Here is a 12,533-nt window from a genome sequence, read left to right on the forward strand (position 1 = left end):
GTGTGGCCTCAGCAAAGGCAGGCACAGGGCTGAGCCTGATATGGTGCACCAGATTATTTTTTAATGGAACCAAAATTAAAGTCTCAGAAGTTGTGGGATAAGCTTTTACACAACCATCAGTATGGTCTGTTATAACTAGTACAGCTTGTTCCACTTCAGTCTTAGGGCAGGATTCATCTCACCCAAGTTCCATCACCCAAAATGTATAGCTGAAACCAGTTGTCTAGAATCAAGGGCAGGAGACATTCAACTACCTTTTTTTGACCTTTCACTTCACTGGGATCAGTCGCCCTCTGGAGAATTTGAATCACCTTCTGCATCAAGTCTAGAGGTAGCCTAAATAACCAGCTTAGATTAGAAACTTGCATCCTAAATGACCAAGTAAGGTATAACTTCTTTGGGACAGAAGTCATCTTTTTCTTTGGTCCTGGTACAGCATGAAGTTCAGCCAAAGTCCAGCTTCATTAAAGGAGTTTTTACAGAATAATCTTCTATTTCTATCTTTTTTTTGGCATTGCAAAGGAGAGTAATGATCTTAACGACCCTATGGTACCAAAGTGCTAGTAGAACTCTCACAGAAGAGAATGGGTCTTTTCTTCTGTGTGTACAGATAGAGAAGTTATAAATCAAAGAACAAAAGTGACCAGGAATATTCCATATTCCCACATGGCATCGCTTCATTCTATGATAACAAAGACCCAGAGACACAAGGATAGGGGTGAAAGAGTTTCTCCAGCCCATGCAGCTTTCTAAAGAAAGTAAGCAGCTCAGGCCAGAGACACTCTTCCTGACACCACAAAAAGGACAGACAACTAGGAGAGCCTGGCATTCTTCTCTACTCTTTACTTTTTTGAAGGGGGAAATTTTGTACCATATGGTCAAAAACAATTAAAAAAAAATCACCAAAGACAATTTGATAGATGCATATGAGTGGAGACTGGGACAGTGGTTAACCTGAAAGTTCAAATCTAGTTGCTTTTAATGCAGATCCCAACATTCTTTTGTGCAAGTTGCTTTACGTCAGACTTATGAGAATATAGTGTGCATCTTCATATAGTATCAAAAGATTAGAGTAACCAAGATGCTTAAATGCCATTTCCCAAATACACTTGATTTTTTTTCTTAGATAGGATTAAATGTGATTTCAATATTGCATCTTTACAAATCTACTTACCTTTAATAATTCTTGGTTGAGCTATGGTCCCTAAATGAGTGAATGACTGAGTCAGAGAAATGGAACAGACAGAACATCACTTAAAAGAAAGAGATAAATTTGGGCTTTATCCTCTGGGCTTCAGCCAGCTGTAAAAGAAGGATGATAATACGTCCCTGTCTCTTAAGGGAGCTGGTAAGATAAAAGACTGAAATGCTTAGATCTTTCAATAATGGGGTTGTAAAAGTGTCAGAACTATATAGAAGAACAGATGATGTTGATGAACTATATAAAGATTGTACGGATATTCCAGCATGTCCCTACAGATCCATTTAAGCTATGCGGATATTTACTTTCAATAAATAGAGAAAACAATCTAGCTAGACCAAATTGAGTTTGGATGCCTTGACTAAATGCCAATGGCAGCAGCAACATTAAAATAAAAAAGAAAAAACAGAATAGAGAGAGAAAAAAAGTTACTTTTGCTTTGTAACATTACAAATTTCATGAAAGAAAAAAGCCAGCCAAACTCTGTTTAAAAAGTCAAACCTGAAGATCTGATGACTTATGTGTCCTTACTTTTTATGAAATGAGGTGGATCTGAAACAGAAATAACACATTTCTAGCTTAATAAATGCTGAGAACAGTTGTTGGAAGTGCAATTCAGTTATGCTAACTATTTGGTTCAAAAGAAAAAAAGTGCCGAGTACTGCTGGGGCTGTAGCAATATAGGCAACTCTGAGCTTGTTAGCTCAAGGGGAGGGAGATGGAAATGGGATAGTGAGAGCAATAAACTAAGTCCTGTAAGAACAAGAGCAGCACTCAGATTTCTGAGCCTTTTGCACTGTCAAGTTCATTCAATTCATCTCCACCAAGAGCAGCCTCAGCTTTGACAGGCAGCGTTTTCACCTTCAGTACCCAAAAGATCCAACAATACATAAACATTTCTGCAAGCTTCCAGAGAAAAAATATTAAAATAACTGTACCATGCTGTATTAATGCTAATAGCTGTACTTAGAAGTATCAAAGAACCCAGGTTTATAAGCTAGGCTGAAAACCTAAAGTTCCTTTCTAAATCTATAGTCAAAGTCAGGAACATGCACACCCCCTCTCTTAGGCCCTATCAGCTTTTCACATACCACAAGCAATATCCAAAAGGGTAACGTACAAACAAAGCTGTATAGAAAATATGAAGGTCCATGTGCACCTCCAGGACCAACAATTATTATAAATCATGTTAAATAATCTGTAATACACTTCCCCACCTCCCAAACACCACTAAATCCATTGAGAGGACACTCAGAAACCTCATCCTATTTCCTGCAGTCTTAGAGATAAATACACTACCATAAAAATCTAACTAAAGGACAAAAACTCAAATTAACACCTTACAGCCAAAACCAAACAACCCTCCCTCCCAACCAACCAACCAACCAACCAACCAACCAACCAACCAGCCAACCAGCCAACCAGCCAACCAGCCAAAAAGGCTATGTGATCAGCTGTTCTTTATTTTGCTTGATCTAATCAAACAATTTGCAAGTGCTAGCAGGCTGATCAGGACATACATAACTTGGAATGAACCAGGGTATGTATTGCCCTTTACTAGTATTTAGGAAGCAGATGTTATGTCTCCCTATAATCTTGCCTATAGGCACAGAATTATAGAAAGAAGAAGTAGGTGTTATTGTAATTGTAGGTAGTTGGGATTTGGAGACACAATCATGAGACCCTGGGCTTTGTTAGCTCTGTTATTTAGGAAGGAAATTATTTTAGGCAAACTGGGAGAGTTTCTGGGAAGACAGGTGGAATGAAAAAGTCAGTAAAAGAAGAATCAAACTGCTTAGTCAGGATTTAGCCTCATGGCAAAATGGAGGTATTCCTTAAAAGCAAAAAAAGGAGAACTACAGGGTATTTCAGGGCTGAAATGTTTGAGCTACATTAAGCCACTCTGAAAGCTTAATTCCAAGTTTGTCTAGAGTGCTAGAGCTACATAACAATGCACTAGTGTCCTTAAAACTAGAGGAAAATGTGAAGGGGATTTGCATTGCAAGACAACATAAACCTTGAGCTAAGATCTGCTTCCCATTGGAACCAATGAAATTACAGCAACATACAGGTGGCCTGAACAGGAGTTGCTTCTGGGTAAGCAAAACCAGGAATTATTTTTTACGTAGAGTCAGTTCAAAGCTACCACAAAGGGAACACTTTTCCAAATAGAAGCACAATCATGTCAAGGAACAGTGAATAATTCAGAGGCCGTTCTGGTTACTTCAAGTGTCCCCCAGCCTTTCCCTTGACCGTAGATCCAGGACACGAGGTTCCTTCAAACAGTCAGAAATGCTACTGAGGTACTAGCAAAGGTCTTCAGTAATCCATATTCAGTTCAGTGGAGTGGTGTGGTTGTTGAAGGCCTCAGAACAAGAGTATTCAAGCCAGGCACCAGCACTCATTCCTGCTTTGCCTCATCATTAATGCTCCATGCTGTTAGAGAAACAGGATGAGGCTAGATGTAGTTTGATACAGTTTAATTAAACTGACTGATAAAAGTACAAATGTTTCCCAAGGCAGTCATTTAATAAGATTAGTTCTGCCCTCCTCAATTCAGACCTTCTTTCTTAAGACACAATGGGAAGCTATAGTTTGACCCTTAATTCTTCCCCTCCATGGAGGGGCAAGAGGTTGGAGGCAATTCCTACTGTTTTCCCAATTAATCTCTCCTCCTAAAACCTGTTGGTTTTGGCTTTATGGAATACACTTATCTCTACTGTAGGCATCTTGGTGCTATAGCACTGCAAAACTTTACAGCTATGATTGTGGTTCGGTTCCCAGTTCACTGCAGCTTTGTGGGTAGAACTGGCCAAAAGAGACACTTTGAGATAGAGATCGAGATCCAGCTGTGCTGTGAAGTTATGCACAGGACAGTGGAGGAGGTGCCGTGGCATTCTGGTCATGAGGAGTACACCAGGGCAAACAGGTATGTGGCCCATGGCCTTCCAACTGCTTGGCTATGAGAGAGGAGGCCCAGATTTTCCAGCCATGCTCCAGGTTGGGGGCTCCAGCCTGGCCTGCCTTGCAGAAGAACGGGTGCCCACTTCCTATGGAAGAGGCCCTGTTAAGGCATGTTTCACTCACTGCAAAAAAGTTTAAGTTGTGCACCATTATGTTCAGAATTAAACACTGTTTCCAGGTAACCCTGGGATTTTGAAAACTTTTTTTCTGCTCTTGCAATAGAAATCGAGAGCGGTATGAGTTCAATGTTTTCAAACCAACTGTAAACGGGGACAGGTTAGTCAAGATGGGAAGCAGGGTGCGGAGAATGGCTGTGTCGCTGCATAAAGCACTTCCCTCCCTCTCTGTACAGGTTTTGTTCTCAGCCCTCCTCCAGGGCCTAGGAATTGAGTTCCGTGACTGAAGGCAGTTATTGCTACTCCTCCTTGAGGGAGGCTTCATGTGGCTGATGGGGGAGGAGATGTACTGGGGATATCTACACAATAAATTGTTCTGCATTCCTTTTTCTCAACAGTTAGATCATTTTGGAAATTAGTTGAATTTTGGAAATAAAGCTCTTACATTCCCTTAACAAGGCAAAGTTGCATATATAAATTTGCACAATGCCTGTTGTTTTCTTCTCACAGCCTTGTGTTTCCTCCACTAACAGCAAGTCTGGCTCATGCCAGGAAGAGCACAGGGTTTCCTTCTTAGCTGCTCAAGGAAGGAGAAGGAGGATCAGTACAACACTGAAGAAAAATGCTGGAAACATATAAGACCTTATATGTTTATATATAAGACCTTATGACACCTTAGCACTGTCAAGACTGAGATGCTCAGAGACAGACAGCCCACAAGTTTAGGTGCCTGGGCATTTCAGCATTGAAAAGCAGATTAAGGCTAAGTGGCAGCTGTGCAGGTGTTTTGAGGATGTCAGTTTTAAATGTAGGTGCCCAGGTTCTACTCAGGTCTTATTTTGGAGCTGTCCCTTGAGTCTGACATAACTTTGTGAAAGGGCAAAAGCATATTAGTAGTTCTCACTGATCACATGCCTAAAAATAATCATTGGTATTGCCCACATGACCACAAACAATTTATGCCACGCTTGATTTCTGACAGGACTGAACCTATGTAACTGGTCTTTCCCACCTTTTGTAGAAGAAAGAGCACAGAAATGCTTTTATGGAGGTGACAGTTACTGAGCTGTCTCTCCGCACCGTTTAATTCTCCCTTGGGTGTTATACCTCTGCCCCTCAGATATCAACCATCATCTCACCTCAACATGTCTGATTGACTAACACAGCTAATTTAAACTCAGAGCAATTGCTTAGTTTGAAGTTTGCTGCTTCTGAGACCTGGAGAAAAGCAAGCGTGTCAAACACCTTGTCTGTATTCCCCAAGTATCTCAGATGGTCAAATAAAAAGCTAATATATCACCATCCAAACTTTTCCTTGCATAAGACGGTGTAATGTTCCCTCTGTGAATGTGGCCAGAATTGCAATGCTAGATTTATTCAAGGCAGGCAGCACAAGTTTCTGAAAGGTCCTTTGATCTTTACAGTTATGTCTGGAAGCACAATCAATCCCGTTGTCTTTAATTTGCATCAGTCAGGGGCTGAAACGGCTCTCTTGCAGACCTGTTAATTTTTTTACTATGATCCTTACAACAGTGGCTAGAAAACTGTATATCTGTAAAATGCTACTGGCGTTTTCAGCAAAGCACTAATTAGGGACAGTTGACAAGACATAAAACACCAGCAGGAAGGAATATAATTGTCTTAGAAATTTTGACGGTGGCTTAGGGGCAAACAAATCAAAAAGCACGTTAATTGCTCAGTATCACAGATTCTTTCACACAGTTAAAGTTTCTATTTTTCTTTTACTTTACTTTTTAGGTAGTTTGTCCACAGTCTTACTATGCTTTAGTTTAAATCCCATCTTTGTGACTTAACTGATAGAACAATGAAGAAATCCTATAAAGATTTCTAAACATAATCAGATCAGTAGGACTTGGGAACTTGGAGCAGATTAGTGCTCGTATTCCTTGCTGCATAACCCTGCTACTTCCTACAGAGTGACTGGGATTCAGCTGGAGAGGGGATGGTCACACACAGAATTACCTGCTGCCTGGAGATCCATGTCAGCTTCTGGGTCTGAACCCCTTCAGTGCAGGGAAAGAACTGAGCCCATGTGTCCCAGTTCCTGGATCAGTGCATTAAGCTCTTACATAAAATACTTTCACACCTACCTCCCAACAACATCCTCTCTCAGTCCTTCTTTGATGGTGTAACATAGCATGATTTTGGATAATAGCATAAAATAAAATAAAATGAAAGGACAAAAATCTTCTCATGAGTAGGGCGAAGAGGTGGAAACCATGACTTCTAATGCAAGAGGAGTTTATTTATGGAGCTAATATTTTTTATTAGACCAAAGCATGCAAGCCCTGACGAGTGTCTCTATTTTTTCCTTATTGTACTATCTAGTCCAATAAAATTTTACTGCTGCCTAAAATAAACCTCCTGTCTACAAACCTTCTCTTGCTTCTTTCTGTAGAACACCACAGATGTAACACCATAGACACTATGACTTCTAAATAAATTTTCTATTTTGCTGTTCATTAATGATATGATTTTGAAGCTGGTCACTAGCAACCACAGTTTCAAAAGCATTTACGTGCTTTATCATGGACATGGATGTGTAGTAAGGTCATCAAACTAGGCAGACTTGAGACTCCCCCCCCCGCATGCTGAGTTCCTCAAATGGAAACCACTGGAGAAGGACAAAGGAGTTAGTACTTCTTAAAATTGTTTTTAAACACACTGCACATCACTCCATCACATCCATCGCACTACACTTCATCTCCTACTACTATCACCACTACTCTTCATCCCCTTCCTCCATCCTTCTATACAATACGGCATAGATGAAGAACTCTTTTGGGCATGTATGACTACCTTGACCAGACTTTGCTCACATCTTAACTTGTTTGTGTTTGGATCAGGGTGAAAGCACTCAACTGAGACATTATCAAAGAAGAGTTAGCACTCCTCACTCTCAATTCTGTTGCCATATTCATTAATAGTTAGTGAATTTTCTTTCAACATTTGTATTACAGTGTCATGGAACAGTCCATCAAGCTATAAGTACATCCAACAGTGACTTTCAATCTGCAGTCCACAGATCTGTGAAAATCTTAAAATATTTCTAAAGGCTCTACAAAAAGCCAAGCACAGCAAACTTAAATTCACTACTTAGGGTGAATGTTAAGGGATGGCAAACGAGAAACAAACAAACAAACAAACAAAAATGCTGAACACAGACTTGGGAGCCCTTTCCCAAGCAGGTCACTGTCTCAGCAGAAGAAGTAAAAGTGTAGAATGAAATTCAAAAGAGCTGTTTTAGAGGCAAACCACCAGGACTAGTGGGGGGGGGGGGGCTCACTTGGACAAGCTAGATTGCAAAGTAAATCGTCCAATGTGCTGATGAGCGCACCTGTACCTATAGGTCCAGTGATTTTAATGATAGGTCTATATTTGTTATCAGTTGGTCTCAGCTTCAGGAAAGCATGCGGCAGGCTTATTTTTCTCTGCAGAAGTTGACAGGAGAACAGCATTTGCTGAAAGTACCACCTTGTTTAGTCTTGTCTTGTCTGTGCCCTATGACACTGGCCAGAACACTTTATTTGGAGTAGGTATCCTTATGAATACTTAAGTTAGGTGGGAAGCAAAAGTTAAGCCAAAGCCCCAGACTGGTACTTTTTACTCTTCCTGGCCATGGTCTGACCCTCTGTATCCTTAAGAATCCTAATGCGATCAATATGAGGTTTTGCCCTCACATTTGGTACTCACACGGGGAGCTACTCCAGGAAAACAAAAAAGCCCAACTGCAGTAAATATCTGTCAGTAAACAAGCTCCTTGTATCTTTATACTGTGCCTCAAGAAGTAAAGGGGAAAATGTGATAATTAAAAAAATAATTCATTTTTGTGTCTGCAATGTGCCAAGCAACTATGAATCATGGCCAAATCTGAAAGGAAGGAAACTAGCTCAACCTTTGGCTAGGGCAAAATATAAACTTTTGAAATAAAAAAGGAGAGAGGCAACTGGAAGATTCTTAGGTCAGACATGCAATACAGTTTGCAACTGAAGGAAAGAAAAATCATAAAGAGCTGGAAATGGAGCAAGTTAATAATAATAATAATAAAAAAGAACAGATATTAAGTATGTTATTAAGATTCCCTGGACAGCAAAGACCACTTCATAGGCTAAATGAGCTGGCTAAGGAAATTGTGATTATGATGCTGTGTAGCTGATGGGTCCTCCTCCTCCTCCTCCCCACCACAAAGCCCTCCAGCAAGATTTGGTGTGTTGATGGTGGTAATTACATCTGTCTCCTAGCTCAGCGTGTTCCTCCTCTCCCTAAAATATTGAGTGCCTTAACCCAGTAGGACCAAAAGCCTGGAGATAATTCAGTAAATACAGCAGATCCCATAGCCGAAAGAGCTTCACTAACAGAAGCTTAATGGCCTGATAAATCACCCGCTGCTTCCCCCCACAGCCGACATTCCTATTAACAGCTGCGAGGGGATGGCCGCGGGTGGCGAGGAGAATGGCAGGGTTAAGGAAATATTAATGGCAGCACGCAGCGGGCAAAGGCTGAGATCTAAATGCCAAAAGATGGATGTGGGGAGCTGAACTTTAGCCTGGAATAGAATAGTGGGTGTCTGCTTGGAAACTCTGCTTGCTTGGAAGCCGTCTACAGAATTAAAGAAAGAATGTCCAAATCACAGTGGTATGGTGTAAATCGTTCCCAGCCTTCGCTCTGTCTCACTAGGAGACAGGTACAGACAACCAGGTCTAATGTTTCCTTAATATCATTATTTATATGCTGAAGCACCGTGGAGATCAGTGCGAAGTAGGGTAGGTGCTGAATAAAATGCTTCCTGCACTAACATGAGTTTCAACCAGTCCTAAAGAGTCTTGATTTCTCCCTCTCCTGGCTCCTCCAAAGAGTTCCTAGTTGATCTGGTCTCAGGGACCCCAGCTATATGGCTCATAAGCTGACTGTGCTTCGTCCTTTCTTGTGTCTGCCTGGGAGGTCCAGAGCAACCTGCCTGATGGGGCTGACTGTGCTAAGCCATCCCTGCACCCACGGGTTCGAAGTCCCACAAGCCATGCAGAGGGTGCTCTGCCCTTGCTAGCAGCCTCATTAACAGGTTTTCCCATGTGAACGGCTGATATGTTTGATATTGAGGGAGGCACTAGCATTTACGACAGACCCAGCCAGTGTCAGACCCACGGACAGGACCCCAGGACAGGCCCAGCTGAGACAGACCCATGTATACTTTTCTTCTTGCACTGAGTGTAAATGAAGTCGTACACATGAGTGTAGAGCCCTGTACCAATAGGCACCCTGATGTTTATTCGTCATTTTTTACTGCCCCTTCTGCCAGGTTAGCTAGAAAGGCTTCTAGAATTGGTCTGGGGAGGAAAATGAAGCTAATCTTGGAAAGTTACTGCAACCCTCAGAAAAAGCCTTCTGTGTGTGCTTGGAAAAAAAAGAGGATGCCCTTAGCACAACCGGATATTTTAGGCAAGTGAGGCAGAAGTGAGATAAAGCCTGGGAGAAAGCCAGCTAATCTGGGTCACCAGATGGGACACTGTAAAGCAAAAGGCACAGGAGCAGGAATTATCTGAATGAGAACAACAAAAACAAAAAAGGACATAGCCATTTTCAGTGACTCTAATGCTTTTTAGCTAGGGGGATCTCAGCAGAAACATTTTTAGTAGATGTGTGTGTTGAATATAATGCAACAGATGTTTAAGAGAATGATACTGTACAAAACAGAAACATTGTAGGCTAATTAATATCAAGATAATACTAGCAAGACAATAATGTTTAGTTGCTAGAAGCTGGGACCCCCACTCCTCAAAAAAAGAAACCACACCTACTACTTCTTAAATGATCTTGTAATTTTCTCCTACTTGCCCATTTTCACATTCACATCCACATGCCCATATCTGCAATTCTGGGGATAGCAAGCAAAACTCCCACTGAGGATTACTGTGCAGGCACACGAAAGCAGGAGGACTCTGCAATGCATCTGAAAAACTTGTTTCAGCTCCCTAAATCTTCTTCATTCAACTTCATTTTTAAAAGGAGAGTTGAAACCACACAGTTGCACAATAAATTCTCCTCTAATTAAAAAAAAAATCATAGGCTAGGTGGGGTTTGACACCTTCTGACATTCTGCTGAGGTGCTCTGATTTTCACATTCAGCCTGAGCTGCCGCAGACCTGTTTCTGCAACTTTTGGGAAAATCCATGCCCAATGATGGCTACTGAGCAGGCACCTGATGCTTCCAGTTCCGGTGTGCTGTATTACTGTGCTTGGTTCAAGGACGTGTGGTGTCTGCAGTTAGTGCAAGAGAAAGGTAAGACTAATAAATTCCTGCAGGAATCCTCTCCAGACACTTGTGTTTGGATTTGACAAAGCAATAAGAAGGACCCCACTTAGGTTTCAAAACGCAGATCTGCAAGGATGTTTGGTGCAGGGTGGAATTGGAAGCTACGGGAAACACACTGGGTTAACTGGTGATCTTGGGCATTTTTGATCTCAAGCGCACTTACATGTGTCCATCTGCAGCATTTGGTTGTGCATATGTAAAATGAGACGTGCAAGAAGGACCATTAGAACATAAAATGTCTGTACTACAGTGAGACCAAGAGTTCATTTAATGTAGTAGCCTTTTTCCAATAGAAGCTATATAGGGAAAGGATATGAGACTTGGACAAGGTCCCTTCCAGAATTCAGTATTTTCAGCTGATACAGCTAGGAAAAAAAAGGACAACTGGGATAAAAAAATGACACTACTTCTCCCTAAGGACCTTGTCTGCTTTTATCCAGATATTATCCCTGCTCCGAAACTATTATTACTGTATAAAGCAAAGAGCTGAAGTATACCCTTCAATACTCCTCATTCATTCCATTCATTTGGGAGTAAATGCGGGTGACATTTTTCCTTGGTGATTTTTGGATGGAAAATGACTTTTTTTTCCAATCTGACTTTTTTAAGCTTCATCAAAAACAACATTTAAACAAAACAAAACCAAAATCTTCTAAAAATAATAAAAAAAAGACATTGATTGGGAGTGATCTCCCACCCTTCCTGCCCCCAAGTTTTCCTGTGTGGGAGGTGTCTGTGTTATTTTTGATGACAGCTCTGATGCAGCTTCCTGTCTGTCTTTGATGTTGACTCTCCAGGACTGAAGGAATTCTCATCTTATTTTGAAACAGCAGCAGCTGCTTGATGGTCATTTCACATGGTGGACTTGGTATGAATCGTGAACATGGACTTTCATGTTCTGCAAACATCTGAGTCATGTTAAGCAGGAGATACAATAACTACCCACAAGAGAGACAGTACATATGAAAGTAGGACAACTGGAAACCAAACCGAAGCACTGAGATAAAAGAATGCTCTGAGATCTTCTCTGCCTGGGGATAAGGAGAAGATGAACTTCTCAGTCTTTCAGAAAGGGCTGCCATATGTATTAATTTTGCTTTTCCATTCTTCTACTCAAAAACCAAAAAATGTAGGCTAATTTTTGGGGAAAAAAAAATCCCCTGTATCATTGCAAAATATGGGCTGTATGGATACATTTATGTTCTTTTGGCCTCAGTTCAGTGAGAAATAAAGATGTGGTAGACAAGTCTGGACCTGGGACTCTGTCTTTGATATCAGTGGGAACTTAAGGTCCAGCAATGTCCAGGCAACACCTTGAACTGGACTGCACTAAAGCAGGAGACATAATATGCTGGGATGATTTATTTTTGTAGCATATTGTTGTAGCCATGACGGTCTTTGGATATGACAGAAGGGTTTTTTTCCTTCTATATCAACAGCTATAGTAATACATGTTATCTCTCCCTAAAAATCCTGAAAGTGCAGGGCAGATGTGAAGAAAAAAAAAAAAAAATCAGGAAGATGGGAAAATAGCTTGTGTTTATAAAAGATCCTTAAAAATAATTATGGTTAAATAGAAACATTTCATAGCAAGTTCTATAAAAACACCCCAATAATAATAACAATCATGATAAAACAGAGAGACATGCTTGAAAGTGAAATTAGTGCTTGCAACAGCATGGGATTCTTCTAATTACAGGTTTAATTCAGCTCTTTCTGCCATCAGTGGTCATCCTAGATTAGAACAGAAATGACTTTTTAATGCACGGAAACACTTACAACAACACATTTGCCTACTTCACCAGCAAGCAGGTATATAAAAGATGTTCAAAGCAATCAGACAGAAGGTTTAAGAAAGAGAGTCAGTTCACAGAGCTCAAAGCAGTAGTGTGCCCATTAGAATCACAAGCCAAGTCCTCTT

General features: G+C 40.9%; 1 protein-coding gene across 1 annotated transcript in view; it reads left to right on the top strand.

Moving 5' to 3' along the window:
• Window positions 1-3,963: 3,963 nt before the first annotated feature.
• The window catches only part of LOC112980738 (vasoactive intestinal polypeptide receptor 1-like), a 59,142-nt gene continuing 50,572 nt past the window's right edge, over window positions 3,964-12,533 (top strand). The window contains exons 1-2 of the mRNA XM_064508059.1: window positions 3,964-4,130; window positions 4,388-4,463. Of these exons, the coding sequence (XP_064364129.1) occupies window positions 3,964-4,130; window positions 4,388-4,463 (243 nt within the window). The remainder of the gene's footprint in view (window positions 4,131-4,387; window positions 4,464-12,533) is intronic.

Source organism: Dromaius novaehollandiae, chromosome 2 (assembly GCF_036370855.1).
Source record: "Dromaius novaehollandiae isolate bDroNov1 chromosome 2, bDroNov1.hap1, whole genome shotgun sequence".
Taxonomy (NCBI): Eukaryota; Metazoa; Chordata; class Aves; order Casuariiformes; family Dromaiidae; genus Dromaius; species Dromaius novaehollandiae.